The 25,879-nt window shown below is 43.4% G+C and overlaps 1 protein-coding gene across 1 annotated transcript in view; it reads right to left on the bottom strand.

Moving 5' to 3' along the window:
- Positions 1–586: 586 nt before the first annotated feature.
- Positions 587–25,879, bottom strand: part of PIGL (phosphatidylinositol glycan anchor biosynthesis class L) — a gene marked incomplete at both ends in the record, with an annotated part of 53,920 nt that continues 28,627 nt past the window's right edge. Inside the window, 6 exons of the mRNA XM_079545311.1 lie at positions 587–721; positions 1,092–1,225; positions 4,800–4,831; positions 11,998–12,063; positions 12,736–12,803; positions 18,288–18,378. Of these exons, the coding sequence (XP_079401437.1) occupies positions 587–721; positions 1,092–1,225; positions 4,800–4,831; positions 11,998–12,063; positions 12,736–12,803; positions 18,288–18,378 (526 nt within the window). The remainder of the gene's footprint in view (positions 722–1,091; positions 1,226–4,799; positions 4,832–11,997; positions 12,064–12,735; positions 12,804–18,287; positions 18,379–25,879) is intronic.

Here is a 25,879-nt window from a genome sequence, read left to right as displayed (position 1 = left end):
ATGCTTGTGTTTCATGAGGGATGCTCTGGGAAAGGGGAGCCTGCAACACAATGCATCTCAAAGCAGCAGCAGTAGCAGCAAAGATCAGTGCAATTAGGAAAAAAAAAAAGTATACTTTCTGATGCTTTATTCATAAGCTTTGGCTTTTTAAAGTTCTGATTGAGTAAGACAGGTCTCGTGGTTCTGGTTTTATCTGTGAAGATAGAACATCTTGTAAAAGTCGCTCCTAATATTTGGATTTTACAAAAGTACCAAGAGATAAAGTTTCAAAGCTGTCTTCATAGCTGTGTCCAGAAGAAGAATAGTTTGTGCCATATCTTCTCTAGTGGAGTACTCCTTCTTTTGACTTCTAATTAGGCTAATTCAATTTTCATATCCTACTCAAGCTTCTACAGTGAGAAAACAGAGCTGTTAAACCCCCTTCATCTCAATGTATCAGGCAACAAGATTCAGGAGAAAGTTTATATACAACCTGCTTTTTGTAGTCTGAAAGAACAAACACTACACAGAGAGAATCCCGTCCTCTTGAATGTCTAATAATTGGGGTTTCTTTAGAGGTTGTCCTGGCACAGACTTTTTCTTTTGCTCATTCTTTTACTCCCTGAGTTGTAAGCGTTGTCTTTTCTAGAAGGTGGAGTGAATTGATCACTACATAACGTGAGAAAAGCATATAGATGCGGCGAAACCAGAGGAGCTGGCTGTGATGACACTGCATGGCTCTCTAGAAGGAAAAACAGTTGAGAAACCATTACAAAAACCTTCCTGACCTAAAATGGCTGCAGTTTTCAGTGTCCTCCTATACTTTACATCCTGGACACTGTAGAATTCAAAATTCAATGCACTATGACTACAGATGATCTCTGGGCTGTAAATCTGCTCAGCCCTGTCCTACTGTCCACACAGCACATGTAGCAAAGCAATTCATCCATTCATGTTTCACAAATCACTGAAGACTGTTCACTAGTGGTATTTATAAGCTACAGATATAGTTATGTGCGAAGCTCTCTGTGATGATGACCTGAGCCTTCTGACCACAGCCTTCGCAACGATGATGAGTTATTGTAACAGGTTAAGCAAATACAGAGCCTCACCCTGGCTTGCTGACTCTCTTCTTCTGTGAGTATGAAGAGCACATCTCTGGGCAGGAGGCAGGAAAGGGGCACATCCAGGATGGAGATGTACTTCCGCAGGAGATTTACTGACTCAAGGACAAGCACACGGCACCCTAGACAGAAAAAGAGGATAGATATGTCAGAACAACAGATCTGTTGTAAGGTAGCCATCTCTCCAGGCTCAGCAGGTCTTTGCAGATTCCCCTATACTGTTCTTTTTGCACAAAAGGGATATGTGACCTTGTTTTTGTGGAAGTAACACATCAGCCTCGTTCAATGGCAGTGGCTGCAATTCTCTGAGTGGCAGCTCTCACAGCATTTGTCAGACTTTTGATGAAATTTTACTCCTCCTGTGCTTTGTCCTTGAAAACAGCTGTTCACAAATGTATGTAGTGCCAAAAAGCAGTGCCACAAGTAAGGTGTGACTGCAAAGGAAAGGCTGCTTCATGGTAAGCATGCTGCAGGTTGGACATGCCTGATATAACGGAAATTTAAAATAGAGGTCTCTGGTTCATCAACAAAAACAAGATTTCTTTCCATTCCACTTCTTTGTTACAGAAAAAAATACAAGATTCAGGAACGGTTGTATCAAACATTAACTCAGCGTGGCAGTTACACTTCAGAGTTCTAGAATTCATTGCTCAGAAATTCATGATGAAGGGAGTGTATAAAGATTATACTGACTAGGATTTTTTTTTTCCCAATTTTGAAGAGACCTTTGAACTCAAAGGTTAATTGCTTTTTAATTTCTATTATTTCTTTTTAAACTATGTCTAAATTGTCTTCACTGATGAGCTCAGAGCTACTGCTAGCCCCAGTAAGAGCTTATAGCTCTCAAAAGAGCTGCTTTGGGATTTCTCAGGGCTCAGAACCTGCTGTGATCATGCCCCACGCTTTAGATACTGTATCATAGTCCAACAGGAAAGGGCAAAGTTGCTGTGCAGACATGCAGTCAGATACGCCATTAGATTTCCAATGAGATAAAGAACAATGTTGAATTGCTAAAGGCTGCATAATGGATCGTTTTAGTGACATGCTCACTTTGCTGCAATGAGCCTTGCTTTAATCCAGCCAAAGCCCGCAATGGCAGCCCTGACCAACTCCGAAACATTTCCTTACCTTTCCATCTCTTTCTTTCCTCTCACCTTCAAAAGAAAGGAGCAAAGCCCTCCTGCAGCTGCCGGCAGATGGCGGCCCGAGGCAGCTGCAAACGCACAGCCTGCCTGGGTCACTGCAAGCACCTACAGTGCTGGTGGCCCTGTGGTCAGAACCATGTCATTGCCGTGCCACATTGCTGCTCCCCACTGCAGCCTCGGCTGCTCAACCTCGCAAGGTCACCGTGTGGGTCCCTGTGGAGCTGCAGCTGTGCAATGCTGTCTGGGAGGACCGACAGCAGTGCCAAGCTCCCTGCAGTGTGTCCCTGGGACGTGCGGGAACGCAGGCAGCTGGGTGACCGGGTGGCCTGTGTCACCTCCTGATAGCCCGGCTGCTCACGGTCCTTCCTGACACGTCACAGACTGAGCAGCTGCTGTTTAGCTGCCATAAGGTTTCAGCCTGCTGTCACGAAGGATGCTCTGCAGTGATGAGGCTGTTGCTGCTCCATGCAGAAGTGCCCTGACAGCTTTTACTTGGCACTAAAAACACTTCTTGTTTCCAAGCGGCAAACCTGTGCTCTTTTTAACTCTAGAATGCACCAGCTCTCTTCCCCAGAACAGCAAAGCCTGCAGGTTCTGTTCCTGCTATTCCCCAAATCTCAGCAGTAAGGTCCCCAAAACAGCTGCAACCACACTCAATATTTAGCATTCATCACTTGGGCCTCCTGGGCCCCCATCGGTCAGATCAGGCAAAGCCATGGGCATTCAAGCTTCACAACATGAAGGGCACTGTAACAGCCTTCTGTGTCAGTGATATGACAAGGATCTCCACATGCTGACAGCAAGGGCTGCTCTGCATGGGAATGTGAGATGAAGTGAAGCAGGGAAGGAATGTACAGTTCAGTGAGAGATGGAAAAGGATTGAGAGAAACAGACTGCACCCTGCCAAGCAGGGTAAGAGAAGTGCTGCCATTGATGAGTCTACTCCTATGACACCAGCAGGTGAAGCTCTTCAGAGCCTGCTGTGCCTGTGACCTGGGCAGGACAGGATTAACAGTGTAATACAACCTCTCTAGGTTGGCAGAAAGGGCAAGATCAATATAGCTAGTGGATTAGACCTAGAATAGAAGCGCATAAAGCCTGTTTGGCTTGGCTTTCTACTTTCAAATTGCTTATGCAGCAAGTATGCCTAGAATGAGATTATTAGCAGATCTACGCATGCTAAGGGCTTGCACTGCTCCTGACAGACATCAGCACACCAACTCTTCTGAAAGAGTGGTGGTTAAAGCTGGACAGGGCCAGCAATTGGGGTGGATTCATACCAGCAGCTGTCTTGGCTTCTAGAAACAAGCCTACGTGCTTATGCCTGGCCTGGACAACTTGATTACAGATTATAAAAAGCCTGCTGTCTTTATGCTGGCTAAGGGCATTAGAAAGCAAAGCAGGATATTTAGGGTGCTCATTTGCATATCAGTGAGGCAATGCAAGGCTTAGCTGGCTTTTGCATTTGCAGAGAGATTTTCTCTGGATTCCCTGATCACATGAGCTTACACGGGTTCACCCGCAAATAATTCTCTCTTACCAACAGCAGAGCAGGACATTTCCATGGCCTGAACATGCCTTTCAGCTCTATCCAGACAGCCTCAATCCCAGCATCACTCTTGTTTCATTAAGCCCCTCTGATGCACAGCCCTGCACGCCTGCCAGATCAAATTATAAATACCAGGAATTTCAATGAGACTGGAACTATATTTGGAAAGGCTTAGCGTAAGCAGCAGCATGGGAGCTCCCCGTTCCTTTAGCATTTGTAGGTCATGTCAGATGTGATGTAATCAGAGCAGCAAGGCTTTTATATAGCTTCAGGAGTTTCATGATGCTGCTAGAGAAATGGAAATGCTATCTACATGTGGGTCTGTTTCAAACCTGAACCAATTTGAGGCACAGCCCATCCAGTCTATTCAGGACCACATTATGTCTGATGTCCATGTCTAAACCAGCATGAACTGAGCACGGAGCTGATTCGGTCTAGAAAATATCTGACATCTAGCAGCAACATCTACCACTGCAGTTCCTTGTTCTTTCTCTGTCCTGCATACAGCGCATACTCAGCTCTTTGCTGTTATCTCAGAGTTCCTAGGACAGGATTTGGCATTAATGCTGTTTTTCTTAGATGGCAGAATCGAAGAGACTAGAGTGAGAGCTGAGTTACAGGGCATTTTGCCATCTTGGCCCCAGCTCTCTCCACTAGATCTTGGTCTGCAATGTGCTACTATCAGGGAATAAAACTGATTTTGCCCTTACATTTAAGCAAGATCGCAAAAATCATAGAGCAGACACCAAGTCACACCACTGATACGGGACAACCCCAAAGGACAGGAAAGGCATAAGCTCCTCAAACCAGACAGGAAAGTGACTGCAGAGGAGCCTTAGCTGGTGAAAGGCTGCAGGGAGATAAAAGAGCAAGAAAGGGTTCAGTTGTGGGTTTCATTTGCATTTCAAATAGAGGTGGGTATAGCAGATGAAGGCCTGGACAGAACATGCATGTGAAGGATTGCCTAATGTGTGCAGAGTCATGACTGTTTGTGTGACATACCTTCAGGTAACTTCCTCTCTGAAAGCAGGTACCTGTGAAAGAAGAGATACACGTAGGTAAACAATAACGAAGGTACTCAAATCTTGATGTTATAGACATGGACTCTGTATTAACCCCTTTCTCTTAATACACATTTACAATAGTTGATCTTAAAAGAAAGTTAAGGAGCAGACACTGGAGGCATATGTGAGGCACTAGTAAGCCTCAATCCCCACATTAATCTGCCATTTCTTTTCTATGCTGGCTGCTGGGGACACAGCACAAATAAGCTCCATAAATCCAAGTCACTCTCAAACTTCTGTTGCACTAAGGGAAACTGTAGGAGGTTGCCAAAGGTTATCTTTGATAGCATTTGCTCTTACAGGTCTGTCTGCTGACCAGGAACATAGCTGACAGCTCCTGCTTGGGGACCAACTTCATTCTTTCTAACTTGTGCTGGCACTGGGACATCCAAAAATTTGCTCCAACTTGTTGCTCAGTAAGACTTTGATCTGTTCATGACTTTTACCTGGGAAATTTCTGTGACAAAAACATGTCCTTTGGAATAGAATGAGGGGACAACTTTTTTCTGCTCTGGCCCTATTCATGGTGACAGAACACCTATGCTTGCATCACCATTTGAATGCCTCCAGATTTGGACCATCAAAAGGATGGGAGGAAGCAGGTCTCCAGCAGATGGCACTCAGAGCTGTCCCAGACCCAGGCTTGCTCTTCCATTAGAAGAAGATATCCAAACAATGGAACATTTGCCAAAAAGAGAAAGGAAATAAAAAAAAATAATAAAAAAAGGAAAGTTATTTAACCCTGTGTAATATTTAAAAAGATTGTTATCATCTTATAGTGGTGTATTAAACAAAGGACAACATGACAGTTCATGTGTAAATCAGCCAGGATAAAACATACATTATATGTAAACTGTTATGTTTCTCCAGTCACTTTCAAACTAGGATTATCTCTGGCTGTTGGTTAAGTTCAAGGAAAAGGATTAGCTACACAGGAGTAGACAAAATAGGAAGTACTGAAATATGAATAGCCAAAGCAATTCAAAGCAAAAACGAAGCCAGAATGCAGGTCATGGCAGAACTCAAACAGCAATCAGGAGACATATGCCTTAAATAGATTTTCTTGCCAATGGTCTCCTCCAGAGCTGAAGATCAACAAGCAATACCATTTTCTGCTAAACAGTGGCCTTGTAATATTGGCTTAGCCCTCTTACGCCCCACTACTCAAGTCCTACTGTACAGACCAAGATTGTCAACGTTGCTCCATAAACACTACCAGCAATTTTTCAGAGGCAAGGGAAAGGTTTAAATATCTCCATTAATGTGTGCTCTGCTCTTCTGCCAGAAGTTTCTTCCCCTCCAGCTAGAATCTGGCCACCCAAAGTGGTGATTCAGCACTCAGTAAAGCTAGCAGGGTGGGAACTTATTTTAAAATAAACTTGAAGAGAGAAAGCAGTGAGGGGTGGGAAATTTGGCTACCTATCCCAAGTCCTAGTGCCTGTTCTGAGTGTGCTGCTGCTGTACTGAGAGTCTGTCAAAGCACTAACTGACAGCAAGTTAAAGGCTGTGAAGAGCTGCTCCAAGAGTGAACTAATAATCACCATTTCTGGCCACTAGAAACAGAAACAAAGAGAGATCCAGTTCATATGGAAATGTTGCAGCAGGAGCAGGGGGCACCTTCAGCAGGGAAGGAAAGTTTAATCCAGCAGAAAATGAAGGGGCTTGTGTTTGTGTAAAGGTTCAGAGATGCACAAACTACACAGTTTGGTTAAGGAAAGGGCTTCAACACTGCAGCTAGAGAGACTTGATACTGATCTGGAAGAACAGGCACAGAGAAACTCGGATCGTTTCCTTATCCTTTTTGTCCTGAGCCAAATAGTTCAGCTCTGTGCAGAGCTCTCAGAATGGACTCCACCCAGGTGCAGAGGAATTGCAGCCTTGCTCATTCCTATTTCTCAGGCTAGAGCTGGCAATGAACTGCGTGGTTGCAGAAAGAGAGAGAGAAGCAGAGGAAGAGAGAGAAAGCAACATGTTCATAAAAACTAGCCAATCCTCCCCCAAATCAATCTTCTTGCTCCCATCTCCACCCTGCTGAAGCTTTCTCCATGGGACGCTTCCAAGTAGGGGAGAGGTTGCAGCTGTCTGTTGTTGCCATTTCGGGAATGCTGTTTTATAGATTGGACTTGCTGTGGTTTGGGTGAAATGAAAGAGTTTGGCATAAAATCTTGACAAGTCAAACACAAACAGGCTCTTTTTTTAGCAGTGTTTTTGTGTTTTTCTTCCAAAGAGACCTTTTATAAAAATTCTTTTCTTTTAAATATAGAGCTCATTCCCATCCACCCATCAAATCCCAAAGGGCAGCTGATTTCAAGGTACTTCTCACTGCACCCCCTGTTTTTTTGTAGGTTTCAGATCCACATTTGAAACCAAGTGCAACCCTCTGCAAAGAAGAGCTCCAAAATACTATGAGACTTGTGATGGCATCCACCATTTCTGCACTGCAAGGACCATCCCTCAAGGACCAGCAGCTTTGAAAGCTACTCCTGCCTGTAGCTATCACCCAGCACAAAAACTGAAGTGGCCAACAAATCCCATTCTGCAAACTGCTGAATGGAGATCGCTCCCAAATCCTTTATTCAGCCTACTTCAATGAAAGCTGTCAGCAAAGCAAGTGGGCTAGCTCTAAAGTACAGATCCCTGATATCAGCCTGTGAAGGCAAGAAGGAATAAGTCAAGATGGAGCTGGGACCTCTGCCTCAGGGAACACAGAGCTTCTCTGGTTAGAAGCAGGACTGATGCTCAGGTGGGTGGATCACAACTTTGGTAATGTTCTCTTCAGTGAGAAATTGTTCACAGAAATCAATGACTTCACTCTCCAATTAGATCCTGGTGCCAAAGGTAAAACCCTTCACTGTGCTACACTGGATGCTGTAGAGCCCTGGGGAAATGCAGTTTTCAAGAGCACAGCAAAAGAATGGATGTCTTCAAGATACGCTGGGGCTCCGTTTAGGATCCTAACCTCTAATCTGCCCAATTAATCTGATGAAACAGATGTGAAAGAGGAAGAACAGTTAGTCTCCTAGGAATCACCAAGACATTAGAGGGATATACTTGCCAGATGTTGAATGGTTACTATCTGGAACGCCTCCTCCCTCCCTAACTGGACTTTCTGGCTGCCTTTCCGTGCACCCTGAACTACACCACGTAACAACATGCAGCTTCTTAAACACTATTCAGACACTCTGTACTCACGTGGATCACAGTGGTAAAAGATGGTTCCATCATTCAGAAAAAAAAAAAGTGGTGATTCAGAGATTTTTCCAGTTGACAGAGCTTCTCTTTGGCTCTGTGCTTAGGTCCCTGCACTGGGAGAAGAATGTGCAGTGTCACTGCTCCAGTCATGCTGCTAGCAGTGTAGTGACACTGGGAAGGACATTCCTTGAGGCTGCTTCTTCAGAAAAAAAAACCTAACAACTTCTTGGTGGAAGGGAATCCCTGCTGACTACCAACAATACAGTGCCCTGTGTGCAACCTTACCCTAATGGCTCTCACCACTCCAGTGCCCTTCCACGTTCCTGAATGAGCTTAGTCAAATTAAGGAATGAGATGAAATCTAGGAGGAAATACCCAGCAAGATACCAAACTGATGTATACCAGGCATGGGGCAGTCATCTGAGGGGAAAGGACAGAAACTTAGAGGATAAAAAACAGGACATTTCTTTCTTGACCTTAAGGACAGAGTCTGGGTCCAACCACAGCTACCATTCACAAATTCTCCCATCACTTAGGACATTTGAGACAGTTAAAACAAAATACCAGAAGTGAGCTGGGCTGTTAAAGGACAGACTGAAACATAAGATAATGCACCCTGTTGTTTCTCCAATCCTCTTTATTTTGCAGGAACCCTACAACTCTGCTAGGGCCTAAAGAATCCCAACCATACACATCAACGACACAAAAAAATCCTTTTCCAAGGTGGAGCAAATAATAGTTGGTTTGGAAGAAGGATTTACTGGGAGAAAGCAAGGGAAATAAGATTGTAGTCTGCTTTGAAAACATAAATGATATGTCACTCATTTGAAATACGTGGGCTACAGATGCTTAAAAGGAGTGAGGGATCAGAGTCCCATTCTAGCCCTGCACTGTACAAAGACCTGCAATAAAAATGGTAGATGGGAACCCATACACTATCATCAAGCTAATTATCATAGAAACAGCTTGCTTCTTGTTCAACATGTTCTTACAGACCTGAACTTAGAAAATCAATACAAGCACAACTGTGCTTTGTAGAGATGTAATCCAGTAGGCAGCTTTTGAAATCAGTACCTACCAAATATGGCTGGTCAACGGCCATCACTGTTTTGATACACTTATTTGAAACTGGCATTTAATCAGATCTGCTCTTTGAGGAAACCCTGGTGCAATCCACCCTCACAGTGCTACGTGCCATGGCTGGCATTCATAAATGGGGCACTCAGAAGTCAAGCTGTGACATGCAAGTGCAAAAGTCATTGGTGGCACTCAAGCTGCATCACAATCAACTCAAGAGAGATACAGCATTAAGCTCCCAAATATCATTTCTGCAGCGATATCACGGTCCCATTTACAACCTACCACTGAGCTGATGGATGTTAAGAAACATCCTGAAGGACTGAGAGGTGTTTTTCTAAACTGAACTGATGAGAATAGGCTCAGCTAATGATTCTTTGATGTAGCTTTTTATATGGCATCGTTGATATAAGTTTTATGGATGCAGTTGCTATAACAACATAATGCATGGTTAAATATAGTAGCTCCTATTTTCCACTCAGTTTGCTCTGCCCTAAGCAGACAAGGACTATTCTTTTCTGTTCTAGTTGGGATGAAATGGATTTGATTGCTCACTGAAGAAAACAAATGTTACAGTCCTTCCTCCCCCTCACAGCGGCCATTTCTCCCCACCTTAAGCAAGCAAATAACAAAATCAACAGCCCTCGGTTTGCTAGGCAAGAAGGCTTGTATAAAAATCAAAATGCAAGATGACTCATGCAAAGCTAGAACTCCTTGATATTACATGTGATCTCAGTGCAAACACTGTCATTTCAAAGTGCAGGAAAGAGGTTCTCAGATATTCCTGTCACGTATTATTTACCATGGTTATTATTGTAGTGCTTTAGTGACTGACCAAATACTAAGAAAGGGAATTAAGTGACCCTGATGTCACTTGAGACCTGTTCATTCTTGTGAATGTGTGTACAGGGTCCAGTCTTGGCCACAGGGAAAGCTCCTACTTTGAGGATAGAGGAGAATTATGTCCAAATCCAGGCCACAGGGAAAGAAATAGAGCTACAGAAAATTGCATTCAATTCCCTCTTCTTTGCTATGGAGTTGGTTTCGGGTTTTTTGTTTTGTTTTGTTTGTTTCTTTTGATGATTTTTGATTTTTTTCCAATCTGGAAAGCAGAACTAAAATACTCCCAGGGGAGAACAAAATCAAACAGCAATTTGTGTTTCTCCCCCATCCTATTCCTGGGTGTTTTTGGTTTTTTTTTTTCCCTTAGTATTTTTCCCTTGCAAAAGAAGAAACCCACTCTCAAACCTTGGCATTTCACAGATGTGAAGGTTAGGTACATAACAGCATCTAGACTCCTTGCAGGGTGTCACAAGGATATTTGGTGCAAGTGGAAGGAACATTGCTTCTGAATAGCTTCTGCTCTTCTGAACATAACTTCTATCCCAGATCCTAGAAAGGTTATTTACATTCTTAGCAGATAATGCTGAGCTATGATCATTTCCTGAACTGTTGTGCTTCTTGCAGCTGTTTAATAATTTGTATCTCCTGAAGCAAGGAGCTGTGGAATGGATCACATGCCCTGTCGTACCTCTGCTCTTGCAGCAAGCAACCTCTCAGTGGGCATAAGGTCAGTCTCCCAAACAGCTGAGTGTTGCTTTATCAGCCTTCTGCTTCACCCTTCCCACTTGCTGTCATAGTGGAGGCAGAGTCCTGCAGACCTCATTTAAAGATGGCTAATAAATAAACACATTCCACACGATACCTAGAGAAGAGAGTTCATTTGTCTTTTTGCTGCCGTGTAGCATGCGGGCCCTGGGGCAGCAACCTCTGCTCTGCAAAGCCCTGCTAGCAGGGGGTATTGTGAGAAGCCCCACATATGCTCCTGGTGCTGCCTGCACTAGCCAGTATATAAGAACTCACCAGGGCACTGAAAATCAGGAGTGGTACGGTCACGCTCTACTTCCTCCATGACACAAACTAAAAAATAATGAGAGCAAGCAAGACACTAAAAATAAAATTAACCTTTCAGTGACCACAGCATCACTCCTGGCACGCACAGATGCACACACTGAGTTGCCACGCTTATTTTTGCTGATTCAGGACCAGAAAAGAGATGAGACACAAACTGGTCCTTAATTAATGAGAGATGCTTATATATTCTGAAACAAGTGAGACCACCTCATCAGCTCAGGGCAATATTCTACTTAGGCTAAGGACTAATGCAAAGATCTGGGCTCAAGGGGCCTCCAGATAAAGAATACTTCTCAGGAAGTTACTCTGAGACAAGAAAAAGGTTAACAATTCCCTGTGCATATGTAAGAAACCTACAGTGCAAAGGTGGTAAAGTGATTTCTGTACAGGTACAAAGTGACACAAAAGCAGAATTGGGATAATAGTTGCTACAGCTGCTACCTTGTTTTCCCTATATTTCTTCAGGACGTAGGGGGGTATCTAACAGTCTGTCTTCCATTTCTATTTGCAAGCACTATGGCAAACTGTCTGAGGGGACACCGAGGGTCCAGGTAGCTGGAATCTCTCTGCAAACTCTCTGCAAATGTGTAAGCATCAGCCATCAACCTCTGTCCTTTGCTCACCCCTCAAGCAACATTGTGCTGGAAAGCATCTCACCACTTAGTCCAAACAAATGCACTGTTTACTTTAACTTCACTTCCCTTCTTTCTGTTAAGATATTTCAGAAGATCTTGGGAAAAGCCACGATCTCCTCTAACACTGAGTTCCAGCCACGAGATAGGATCAAAGATTCTCAGCATCTTCCCAGAGAAGCTCAGTAGGTCCCAGTATGGGATGTGTGGCTCTGTAGCTTTCTTCAAGCAAGTAAGAAAGGAAAATGACTATGATGTTGGAGATCCAGAGTTACTTGAATTGCACAGATGATTCAGAAAACAAATGGGTGCTAAAGATACAAGATAACTTGCAAAGAGTTCTTCTCATGCCTGGAAAAGACAGGGACGGCTCTAAGGGAAATCACTCTAGGACACAATGAATCTGAATGAGCAGTTAAAATAAAATATGGTTAGCTGCCTTGCCAGGAAAAAATTGGGTGATTTTTGTCTAGCATCCTTCCTACATCACAACACAGAATTTAAAGAATAAAGTGATAAAGCAATGAACTGACTTGGGAAGATCAGTAAATAGGAACTGCTTTAGTGAAAGAGCAATATCCTTTGCCCAGAGTAGTAAATTCAGATAATCAGATGGCATAGCAAACATCCTCTTGAACAATGGTGCAGGCCTCTCCAAAATTCAACTACCACCAGCTCATGCATCTATTCACATACTCACCTCAAACCAGAAACGCAACGATCTGTGGCACACTTCAGTGCAAGTGCATTCACTCACTGCACTAAGAGTAAGAATGCATCACTGCTCTGAGATCAAGAATGAGAAGAGCAAAAGAGGCCTCAGTGAAAGGAAAACCAGCAAAGCACCAGCAGGTGGAATAATAAAGGGTGCTGTGCGTCATTTACAACACTGTAGGCACTCCTCTAAATAGCATCACATCCCATGGCCTGGCACACAGGTATGAGCAAAGTTAATACTGCTCTTGGCTCTAGCTGGTAATTAACTGCTTACACACAAACACCACGTTCACTCTGTAACACTACAGGGAGGCATCCGACAAAGCACGCAGAACACTGTACCTTAAAGCAGTGTAGAGAGCAATGTGGTTAGCATGACCACTCACTCCTCCCGCATCAAAAGTTACCACCTGCAAAATAAAACCACAGAACAGTAAACATTTTGAAGAATAAAGAGACAATGCAATAACCAGCTTTGACATCTAACGCAGCGCTGTCCCTGCCCATTGTCTCCAAAGAGTTGTTTTTGTGTTGCACAATGTAGCCTTTGTGCATGAACTCAAGTTACAGAAACACAACTAAACAAATAAGTGAGGACACTCTGGAACTAACCAACTATACAGTCTAATAGCTTAAACAAGGGAGAAATGATAAGTATCATGTTCCCAATGGCAGGATGCTCTTGTTACTTATTATATAGCCAAAAGGTTACTTTCAGAGTAATCTCATGCAAACTTGTTGTTGTCCCAAGTAGTCCAGCTCTATGAATCACTCTCTCCTGAATCTGAGAACATACCAGAATGCCTGTGAACTGCAGGGTGAGACTATAAGCTTGCTGTGCTGTGATTCAGGACAAGATTGCTCTAATAAGAGCAACACAATTGTGCATTACTGTCCTGATTGTAATGAGACTTCATCACACAACAGCAATAGTTGATAATCTGATATGAGAATAAACCTTTTTAAGGAATCAGCTGATTGCCTTCTTTGTACAGCCAAGTCAGGCTGTCAGCTGAATGAGAAGAGCATGTTGTTTTTTTGCTTCTCTACAGGGAGAAAAGAGGACTTTTTAAATGCAGAAATAACATCTGAAAGTAGCATTAACAAGTTGCTATCCAAAGCATGGAATACCCTTGGCTCCCAGTCCTCAGAGCCACTCAATAACATACTGGGGCAAAGCATCCACCCTAAGTGCTCATTCTGCACAGTACTGTGAAGTAGGTATCAAAAGATTCCTGCTACCAATCTGGAAGACAATGTGGCAGCACAAAGCGTAGGGCAGACAGGGTATATATGGTGGTACTGGTATGGTTTCCATATGGTGAAAGTGACAGCCCTTCAACAGCATCGTTAGGCTTCCACACTGAAAGAGGCCAAGCAGCAGTTCTTCACAGCTCCTTTCTCCATGACCAGGAAGGAATCAAACTCCCTACATTTCAACAGATATTTGCTTCTTTGCCAGCCCGTTCTTTCTCGAGGGAAAAAAAAAAATGTTACCGCCTTGCTTACTCACCACAGCTCCCTCCTCAACATCTATTTTCTAAGCAAGGCTTGAACTACTGGGTTAATGATCAAGGGAAGATCAAAAGCCACCCTGCCCATCCTGCAACTTTCTACTCCACCCTCCAACAGAAGAGGCCCTTTCACACATAGGAGATACCGTGTAAAGGACAGGAAACAGAGACAGTGAAAAATACTTCAAATCCCACAGGCTCCAGGCAAACCTGCTAACAAGCCCATGCATCTAGCACAAGCCCACAGACAGACCCTCTGCTTTGCCCAGTGGCTGTAATTGTGTTGCCACCAAGTAGCAGGTGTCTTCTGATTTGGCTGTTTTTACTGTACATCAGCACTACTTGACAGTCTGTCTGCAGGGACTGCGTGGTCTGGAATGGTGCTCAGCTCTCCCTAAGATTATCAGCTTTTTAAGTAGCTCATCTGGGAAAGATGTTACTGAATTCTGTACAGCTTGAGGAACCAGCACAGCACTCTGCACTCTACAGATAAGAAATAGCGTGCTCTGAACTCATCTCTACCTATAGTGGAGCTCCCCTGACATGACAAGGTGTCCCACTCACTACAGGCAGAATAAATTCCTGAGCAGGTGATTAACAGTGAGAGTCTGATAAGGATTGGATTGGACTCTCACTTAACCTTTTAACCATACAGGGACAGAGCAAGCTTTGTCTCTTCTACCTGATAATTTATGTTTATATAACCTGTATAAATAAAACATCTTCAAGATTACCACCCTGCTGTAAAATGTGGTTGAAATCAGCCAATGGGCTCTAAAGTCTTTTGAAACACGCACATGCACACACACAAATTGCATTATACTTGTTTCCTTGGGAAACCAAACTATAAACTCAAGGCAAGCCAAAACACACATTTTCCTTTCTATAGCGAGCACAGGAGAACAAACTAGAAGACCAAGATAAGAGACTACAGTGAGCAGACTAAATAAGCTAATCACTATTTTGACAAAACTGGCTCAGGCCAACTATAGGAGCATAAAGCTGGGTTAGGAAATGTTCTTGACATGGAAATTATCTGCACAGAAACACCTTTGGAGGTTTTCCTTCTCCACATCTGTTCTGAAATAGGAGCTGCTGTTCTTCATATTGCTGTGGTTATGTAACATGTGAACCAAGTAAAGAGATTGCACGGAGTTCACTTTAAATTGATACTGCCTAATTTACTGTTAGGACAATTGCAACCTAATAGGCTGTGTCTCTTCAACTGCAGGAATCTGTAAACATAACTCCCACGGTACCTGCACACTGACCTGGTCACAGCAGCATTCACCTGATCTGCAGATAGGTCATCTTTGTCCTCAAAGATCCTTCAGGCTGACTGTGACACATTGGTGGTGCCCCCTATCCAATATGTAGCTTCTAGGTCTGGGTTCTAAAACAGAGCACCGATTCCACAGCATCACTGTGATGCTCATGGCTTATAGCAGGCAGCAATCACATGTAAATATATTCCTCAAGCTTCAGGGATTAATTTCATTGATGAAAAAAATCTGAACTTCTTTCTCACATGATGAAGATATTTTCACATGGGAGCATTTTCTTCCTCCACATGGTGCAGTTAGCTCGCTTCCTTCAAACACATAACCTGAACCAGGCAGATGATGAAATCAAGCAAACAATCAGGGCAGGATGAAGAAACCGGAACATCTTGAAACCCTGGGTTAAAAACAGGCTTAGCCAGTCCTGGGAGCAAAAGGGTAGGATAGGAAATACACTTGATGTGGAAATTATTGCTCAATGAAATCTTCAGGGCAAGAGGGAGTTCCCTCCCCACACCTGTTCTGAAATGGGAGCTGCTGCTGTTGGTGTTGCTGGGTTTTCTTTTGGGTGACCTTGGTATTTAGGAAATCGAGCTTTCATTAATGGAAACCAGAGCAGCAGCCAAGACAAACAGATCCAGAAATCCCATCCAGAGTGGGGAGAGCACAGAGGAAATTACTCAGTTACAAGCAGAAAACCCCTGAGAAGTCTGGAGTCCATGCTCCCTCTACATGCTGTCTGTGCTGCAGAAGCTGTGTGTCTCCCTCACTCTTTCTGGCACTGTACAGTGATTCAGAGCATACATACCTACTCAAGTACACTGCTGTAGACAGAAACGTCTTCCCTTTTTAAGAAAGACCATCCCATAAGGTGCTACAGCAAGAACCTGCATTCTAATAGCATCATTTCATAGGCCCAAGGGTCTGGCTATCCAGACTGATTTGGAGCTGAGCAAAGACAATGGGACTCTTCTGCAAACAGCTGAATGGATAATGTTTCCAGCAGCCTATGGTGGAAGGCATCTTCTAATCTCTTATTGCTGAATTCTGGTCTTGGCACTGCAGCTGCCCTGCTCACAGTCTGAATGTCACCTTGTAATCCAAGCTTTGCTGTCACCAAACCTGCAATCCTGAAGAGCAGAATTTCATAATCTGGGGCTGCCTGGGGCCCACACAATACTATGCAAATTCATTTTTTTTATATGCCAAATACTTTCTAATCAGGATCAAGACTATCCTTGGCTGCTCCCCCAGCACCACTGGCTTTTGCTTATAAATCCAGCAGGCAGGAAATAATTTCCCAAGTCTATAAATTAGTTTTGGATTTGAGCACACCAACTGTTAATTTCTGTGCCTGCTCTATTTAGCGTGGAGCTTGGATGAAACACGTCCCTGTAGCTCTCAACAAGATTGAGTTACTCTTGGACTTCCAGGGAAATTGTGGAAATGAGTAACAATGCAATGGAACAAAACTATGCCTAACACGGTGCCTTGCAATCTTTCAGACCTGCTGGAATTGCAGCATGCTTCTCCACTACCAGGTGACACATGTTCTGTAAATAAAGAAATACCATTTTCTGTGATAAGACTACAGGGAAAACTGGAGACATTTTTCTCACGGGGATAGTAAAGGCAATATATGTCTTCCAATCACGTTAACTTCAGTGAATTAGCTGGATGTGCTTGAAACTCTGTTAACTTACATTTTGATTAAGCTCTTTTAACACGTTAAGCTAATCCTATCAGTTTCACCATTACTGAAACAGACTCAGTTTACCTTTCAAGACAAGGCTACTGTCTGAGGACAGCAGAGATGAGCACAGACTGGCAAACACACAGCAAGTTTGCAGTTCCAAAATGCTGGAAGTTGGACAAAGGCAATTTGGTGCTTGCTTTCCGTTGTTGGCAAACTAAGTCTGCTCTTTCCTGAAAGGTATTACAGCAGATATTTGAGACCATGTGATTACCTGTGACACTGAAAATAATGCAAGTTCAGGGGGTGGTTCATGACCACCGTTCCCATGAAGATGCTTCAGTGGCCACTGATGCTGCTGACATTGTGCTAGAATCATTTGTGCTCATTGCTGCTGAAGGAACTGCTAAGGGCAATGCAACAGGCCCTGCCACAGCACTCTTCATTACTACAGCTACACCCTATAATACCAGCAGCACAGCAGGGCAAGCACTAGTGGTTCTGCATGCTTCTTGGTTCCCAATTCCCCACACTTGATTTTTCAGCTCACGCTACGTTAGTGCCAGACTCTCGCTTCCCCAGAAAGAACAGCTTGAGTTTAATTTCCTCTGAGGCAAAGATCTAACCCTCTCTAACGATCTATAGAAAGTTCTGGTGTTCTCAGAGTTTCTACTGGGATTCCAGTGCACTTGTCCCAGCGCCCAGGAGAGTCACAAAAACGCAATACAAATCCTGTTGTGTTAGGAGCTTTCAGATTAGATTAAAACCTATCTATTCACCGGATCAAAAGGCACAAAAGGACTGCACGAACACTGGATTTGTCTCTGTGCACAGCAATATATTCCATGGAAAATTAGCCACAGAATCAATACAATTGGATACATGTTGCTGTTTTGCATGCTCAGGGGGCTTTCATGCTGCAGGAGCTGCGGCTTCTTGTTTTGCACACTGCTGAAAAACTTCAATGTTTTTTTTTGTGATTTTGCTGCTAATCAGTGTGTGACAATAACATGTGTGATCACAGCAACGGTCAACAGAAAAGAACAGAGCACAGTTTTCCATGTTTTCTTTTCCTATTTGATGGAAAGAACTCTATTTCTAGGAACTCTGGTTTAATAACCTTCAATCCTGCCCTCACTAATCTAGCCTTCTAACATGCCTGCCAATGTCCTTCAAACCTAAGCCTAAACCAATGCCTAAATCCCAATCAGGCCCTTTTTAGCAATAAAACTTAGCAACACGGGAAAAACAATTGTTTTAAAATATAAGAAACATTTGAGGAGTTACTAAAACAAAACCTCTCCACTGTTTATTTCCCAATGAGAAGCCAAGAAAGATCTCCAGGTAGGAGTGGCCTAGAACAGTAGCTCAAAAGCGCTGCCTATGTGGTAGGAAGTTTCACATTACCAGGTTGATGTTGTTGGCTTCTATATGCTTCAGCACGAAGGAGGCAAGGAGCCGTGTGTCCCATTCAACAGAAGGATTGTCTGGAAGATCCCTAAAAATGACAAGTGCAATTAGTCACTTCAATCCTGAAAAACTTTGTAAGAACCATGTCAGAAAAGAGACTGAAATCAAGATATATTTATTTACCACTTAAAACCACTGAAACCTTACTTAGAGTCTTAGAAGTCTATATATTGGGAAGTGGAAGGGGGGAAACAAGGCTGGAAGGGAAACAGCAGTTCCAACACCCTCCTTTGCCAAGCTCTCCTTTTCTTCTGACCTCTACGGCAGACTTCCTGGCTGCTCTATTTCAAGCAGCACCTATTTTGTCCCATGATTCTTGTTCTCTGTTTGTCCCAGTCAAATTCCTCTCTCTACACATAAAGAAATAACTATTAAATATTTCTTTAAAAGCTCTTTTAAAACTCATTTTCCCAAAAGGCTTTCTAATTGTAATCTACTGGTGAATTACGTACAAAAAATAGCCTACTCTCATTTACAGAGGACTAAACCATTAACCTCAACCAAAGGACAACATAGTTGTAATTATATTGCGAGGATTTGATAGCAGTTCATCTATTTTTTTTAACTGCTTTGCATACTAACTCATCTGTGACAGAGTGCTCTCCCTAGGTATTTCAGATTGCAAGCTCCTACGGACAGGGACTGTGATCCAAATGCAAAATAACATCAGGAAGCCAATAGAATTATTCCATATTTACACAACTGCCAGCTGAATTTGACCTCTCAGTAATTACGTATGAATGATGCCAAAAAACATTGCTTGCAAAGTTAAAAAGGTTATTTGTAACAACAGCAAAACATGCAGCTGCCGAATACCAATGATGACACGTTCAACTGGTCCTTTGCTCAGACCTTCTCCGTCCTCCGATAGTGTGATAACTGCTATGAGGTGGTTGAGCAGAAAAGCAGCTTCACAGCCTTTTCACAGACACACAGGTTTCAGCTCTGACTGATCCAGCTGCGTGCTGCTGGGAGCAGGGGAGCCACTTCCCAACACTCCTCATGCCTCACTGACTCCCAAGACAGAAGGGCTGCAACACCTGCAGCAAAACAGGACAGCGTCTCCCTGGCTCATTCTCAGCCCTGGTCTTCATGAGAGATCTCCTGGCCACAAATCTTCCCAAATAAATAAATAAATAGCAGTTGCAGTAGAAGGAGGAACCTCAAGCACAAACTGAGCATTAGCATATTAACCATCCTATTTCATGGCTCTGTTCAGCACAGGCCAAAATAATGTGCTGTTAGAAACCACAACAATAAAAAAAGGCATTTCTATATAATACACATTCTAGTCATGCTCCCTGGGTTGACATTACTGACAACAGAAATTTTTGTTTGCCAGTCCCTGTTGTACAGACAGCATCTTTGCCTGATGTACAAAAGGCATTTGATTTTCATACAGAAAAGATCCTTCAGTACATCTGCTGTCTGTCCATCCAGTTAACAAACCTGCAAGTAATCTGCTCAAGACAAAAACTTTCCCATCTTCTGGTTGAAGATGAAGCGGCCCTGAAGGTATTACAAGTCCCACCACAATGCAGCAACCTTTATATTGAGCACATTTCTAAAACGTGCTTAAAAATATCCCAAGAACCCAAGAACATGCACACTGAGAGGAGTCTAAGAGTTTGAATGGCACTTATGAGATTATGTCAAGGCTTAATCTGATAATATTGGAGTGGTAAATTAGTCTAAATGGATTCTCTGCTGGCCACATAGAATGCAAATACCGTTGCCTATCTTGGACAGTGGACAAATGGAGCTGTGGAGGAAGTCCCATTAAAGTAGGAGTGCTCCAACAGCAAGAGGTCAGGAAAAAAAAAAATAGGGCTTGGTATTTACAATGTCCAGGAGGCTCCTGGTGTCATATCTGCTGCACTCTATTGGGCTGTCTCCAAAATGCTGCCGGGCAATGGAGCAGGTTTTAACTAGTTCAGACAGATAAAGATCCTCCTCCTTCAATGGAAATGAACTGCTGGAGGCAAGGGTTTAAAATCCCTGGAAACAAAACAATCTGAAGGCACGAGCAAATTAACTCAGTGAACACCAAAGCGATTAGATGGGAATGTTCTCCAAGAAAAAAAATCTATTTCTACCCACTTACTGCTGCTCATTCACTCCCAGTAAGAAAAAAAAGCTTTTTCCCTGTATAATGTCATTCATTGAGCACCAAAGATAGAGAAGCAAAATTATAACTCTTTAATAGCTGTGATGGCCCACTGAGACATCCTTAGCTCATTCAGCAAACATAAGAAGTGACACAAATTAAGTGACGTGCCCAAAGTCACCCAGAGAAATCAGCAGTAGGACTGCCAACACATCAACCTGAATCACTTCAGGATTATTATTATTAGTGTTTGCTAAGAGTTTAATACTTTGTGCAGTCATCACGATAGTACAGACCGTGCTACGAGCATGAGATCAATGGCTTTCTGCCTGTGCTCTGGAAATAGTAACAGTCCAGCCCACGTAAGGATGAAACACGACAAAGAAAACCAAGTTCATACAGCCTGTACCTACACACGAGATGTTCTTACAGGAGGCCTCTGCGCGGTAGAAGCGTACAAACTTTGAAAACTGCCAAGCTTCAGTACAACACATTCTTCCTAATATTCTACATCAGCGCTCAGCAAATTTGAAAGGTCCACTGACTTCCTGGACTATTCAAGTAAGTTGCATTTGTTACGTTTTTTTTTTTACTTTTAGGGCTTAGTATGAGAAACATTCAGCATTTCAACAGTTAATTCCACACTGCCTTTCTGGCTAAGGCTGATGATGCCCCTGAGCTCAAGGTCGAAGGGCTGAGATAAAGGACTATGAAGGAGTGAAAACTAGCACATTCCCTGGAGCAGACTGGAGCTTGTCCCAGGAAGAACCATTCCCCACGCTCTCTCTCCCTGTCCTCTGCCCCAGAGAGCTCCTTGCTGCTGCTGTCAGTCACTGAAACAGACCAAGATATAAATCCTGCACTGGAGAGCCCTCCCAGGTCACTGCTGGAGAGTGCCAGTGAGAGAGGTGAAGAGCTTTGGTCACTTGGCCTCATTTCCACCAACCTATACAGCCTGGAAGTGATCTTTATGGGCATTCCATGTGACTGACGACAAGCACAGGTGGCCAACAGGGAAAAATAGAGAGATGCATAGAAGAGGTAAAAAAATATTTTTAATGAAATGAGGTTTCTCTCCAGAAATGTTTTATCAGCTGTTTTCAGTGAAAATTGTGCTGTGCACCGTACAGGGGAATTTACAGCTGTGCCGAGGGATCTATAGACTGAAGGGAGAGAGAAATAGAGAATTATTCTGCAGTTGCAGCCAGATAGTGCTGGTTTCTGCTGATTTCAGCAGACCCAGATACAGGAAACACTGTACCTCTGAAAACAAGGTGCATTCTACCTTTATCCATCCAAGGCAATGCCACCATCAGTAGGGGGAACCAGACAAGACCTGCGGTTTTCTCCCTCACCTCCTTTCTTCCTCCTTGCCAAACTAGGCTGGCAGAGTGGGCGCTGGTATCTGCAGTCCCCTTCCCAAAGGTCTGCATAGGAAACAAAATGCAGAGGGAGGCACAACAAATCATGTGAGCAAGTTAAAGCAACATTCAACCTTGAGCAGATCTCGCCCAGCAGCCTTACAGCTGGCTGAATGAAAGCAATGTTAAAAATCTCTGCTTGATGCCAGCTCCCCTCCAGGCCGCCTCCTCTTGCCTGCTGTGGGCTGTGGAGCAGAGCTCATCTTCTGCCTCAGCCTTGGCCATGAACACCCTGTAAATGTTGCCAGTAATGCTGTCCTTGCCAGTAGCCTGGACAATTTTGTTCGGTCATCTTTCTAGGAATCTTTAGGCTGAAGGCAGCCACCTTCCTGTCATTGGAAAGGTGTCTCTAGAAACTTAAACACCTTCACAGATCTGTACTGCCAAGTGACACCTTTCTTATATGATATACTGCTCCATCCCTGTCCAGTTTTCCACTGCTTATCCTCCACAGGTCTTTAGCAACAGCCAGTGCATTTATAACATACAATCCTCTTTCAAAGTCTTCCATGGAATTCATTCTGTTCACAAACTAAGCTCTCATGACCACTCTGAAGGTGAAGTTAAATGAACAGTTAGCCTGTGTGACATCCACATGGCTTTGCAAAGACCAATTGGGCTGTCCTGGAAGGGACACTTGCAGTGAGATCTGTCTCTCCTATAAGCTGCAGAACTGGGAATCTTCAGGCCCCTGGGTGCACTGTGAAGCAGTGCCTCCCACTGTGTGGCAGCTTCCTGATGGGATCTGGCAAACACACCTCTGCCTTGACATGAAGCCTCTGCAGGTGATCATGGAGAAGGGAGAGCAGAAGCAGCGGGACTCCTTCTGGAAGGTGCCCAGTTGTCCATTAACACATTCTGAAAAAAAATCCTTCAAGGTACTACCATGATTTTCCATTCCATTACACACCAATGAAGTAAAGACAAAGGAGCTTTCTGATTTCTTATTGCCTTTTCATCCTGCAGCGTGACCTTAATCAATCCAAGGCTAGGGACCAGCAAACATTTTTGCATCATTTCTTCTCCTTAACCCTCCCTCCCCAGTGAATGATCGTACATTAAGTCAGCATAATTGGAGATGGATAGTGGATTACATAGGAAACAGGTGAACTGCTGTGCAATGGGCTCCCAGCTGAGAACAGTGACCACGGTGTGTTTGTTGGAACAAAGCACGCCCTTTGTATAGACTTAACTGTACAAAATGAACATCTGGGCAATTGAAACTGGATCAAAAAGCAAAAGATCCCACAGAACAAAATGACGTGAGCGCACAATTAGTGAAAAAGCTATGTGATGACTAGAGGCAATCAGTGACCTTTATATCATAGCATCAAAGTAATTGAAAGAAATGAGTAAACAGAAATTATTTCATGCTCTATAAAGTAGAGCAGAGAATTTTTATTTTTAAGATAATGCTGTGATAAGTTAAGACATGCTAGCCCCAGATCTTGAAGCAGAGCCTCTAAATCCTTCCACTAATATCTATTATCAATTCCTCCTCCTGTAATGAACAATAACAGGAGGGATGTACTGCTATTCAGCTGCATGTACATCTTTGATTCAAATGAAAAGATCCCCCTTAAACAAAAGACCGGCATCTTAAAGCATCATGTAAAACAGAGAACAGATGCTCTGTGCTTGTTGGAATGTAACAATCCACAATTTAGGAGAACAAGGGAATAAAGCGGGATACTAACAGTTGAAGACTGCAACATTTAGAAATAAAACATGCTTCAAATATTTAAAAAAAAAAAAAAAGCAGAATAGACTTATTCCTTTTCTCCTGCACTTAACGTCTGCAATGTGTAACATTAGACCTACTTTATACACATCTCAAAGGTAAATTAAGAAAGTTTAGATGCCTAAAAGACAGGTTAAGTGCTGACCTCACTAACGTGAGGCTGAAGTCATGCACTGAGAGCAAGAACACAAAGACAGGCAGCACTCTGCTCAGTTTCCTCCCAGCCCAGGCAAGGTGTGCGTGCTCCTGCAGCAGGCTGTACCTCTGCAGATGGTATTCCAAGCACCTCTGTTACTCCCCAGCAGTCAGTAGCAATTGGGTGACTGGGGAACAAACTTTCTGACTTGGCCACAATCGTGTGTTCCTGTGGGAGAAATAAGAATCCTTTGGGTTTAAATTCAAAGGAATTATCAGAGAATACAGGACTGCTTCTTTGCAAGGTCTATCCAAATGTCCCTGTACTCATTTTTTTTTTAAATGAATTATTGATGATTTCTCAGCAGAGTTTAATGTCTATTCACAGAGATGACACAATTGCTTATCATAATTTGAAATCTGGTATTCATTTGACGTCTGTGCCTCGGTGCCTTGTTGATAAATTACAGCACAAAGCTCTGTAGGAACAAGTTCATATTCAATGCCTTTAATCAAAAACAATTGATGGTACCTTTCAAGAACAGAAATGCATAGAAACGACAGTGGCTAAAGCTAGTTTTAAGAAGTAACTTTAAAAATCTAGTTTTCAGAAGGCATCAGGCCCAGATATGTAAGGACAGGAAACAACATTCAGCTCAACTAATTGTGAATTAACCTCTGATACAGTCCCAGCTTTCCTATCTCCCACTTTCCAGTTCTGTGAAAAGGAAATATTAATACGTTCCACTTATTTACCTAAGTTTGAGAACCTTCTAAAAGAAATGTTATGGCCCCAAAACATACAAAAGGCTGCAACAAGCTCCAAAATGCTGATTTGGTGAACTGTTCCACCCATGGCGCACAGGAACACTGCAATAAGGACAATGTCTTCTGGAGCAGCTAGGACTTCCTTAGGGGGTGCCAAACAGAGAATGAACTCCCAGATCAGATGTCATCACAAATTACTTTGCTTTCAGCTGCAAATACCAGTAATACTCCTTGGAACATATCCTTCCTAGCAGAAACACAGTAATACTTACAGTTTAAAATTCCCTAGACACTCCAGTGCACATAAGAAACACGAGTTATTTGGGCCAAATGCTATTCCAACAATGGAGACCCTGCTTGCCAAAGCACGTGATAGCAATTTGGGTGTCTCACCTACTGCAAGGTGTCACAGTGCAACACTGCAGCTAAGGAACTTGCCTTTCACAGGGTCATGCTGTTGGAGAATGAGAGTTCTGTCTACAGCTCCTTGTCTGATCCCACACGGCAAATCACACGTGGCAAACATGCACGTAAGAAAGGATCAATGCTGTGCTGCAAACATAGGACCTGCTAGAGGAGAAACGTGACTTGGGAGCCTTGTGCAATTGTCACACTCAGTGCGTGACATTCATGTTCTAACTGTGCTGCTTGAACATGCTCAGGAACTTTGTAGTCATCGTTACTGATTGACCAACTGCCCAAGGCACTGAGCACCAAATAGCTCAGCTTTGAATTCAGCTGCCAGAGAAAGGAGAGGCCTCTAATTCAGTTGTTTCAGTCTATGCTGAGAAGCCCCAACTTCAGCTTAAGCAGAAATCTACAGTGGGTTAGTTACAAGAATAATGAGGTGCCATAGGGTGTGTCGGTGAACCCCGGTAACACTGTAACAAAGAGTCAAGTTCAAGACCCCTTTCACCCTTGAGCTGCATGCTATATTTTAAGCTACATTCCCAATTTTCACCCCTGTGTGAGTTGCGTCTGTCTTTGAACATCCACTGCACGCCAAAATAAGGCCATTTACAGCCCTTTTCCCCTGATAGCCGTGATGAGAGCAGGATATACTACACACACCTCTACTGAATGGGGCCCACCTACCCCACATCAGGGGCACATTTTCACCCACTCACTGCTGAGCGTGGCTCCTGCACTACTTGCACTTTGCAGTACTGCAGGCTCACCAGCAGCAGCTTGCCAAGTGCTGGGCAAGACGCCTCCCTTTCAGTTTATAGAAGCTGGACTTCTGCAGGATCCGTTGGGGGTCATTAGAGAGTTCACTGCAAACATCAGTCAGAGGCCAGACTTCGTAGTCTCAGGAGAGCTGGGGCTGCCATGCTGAATTATGAGTCAGCACTTCCTC

Source organism: Tetrao urogallus (genome assembly GCF_951394365.1).
Source record: "Tetrao urogallus genome assembly, chromosome: 20".
Classification (NCBI taxonomy): domain Eukaryota; kingdom Metazoa; phylum Chordata; class Aves; order Galliformes; family Phasianidae; genus Tetrao; species Tetrao urogallus.
The sequence above is the reverse complement of the archived record's forward strand: the minus strand, read 5'-3'. Positions and strand labels throughout refer to the sequence as shown.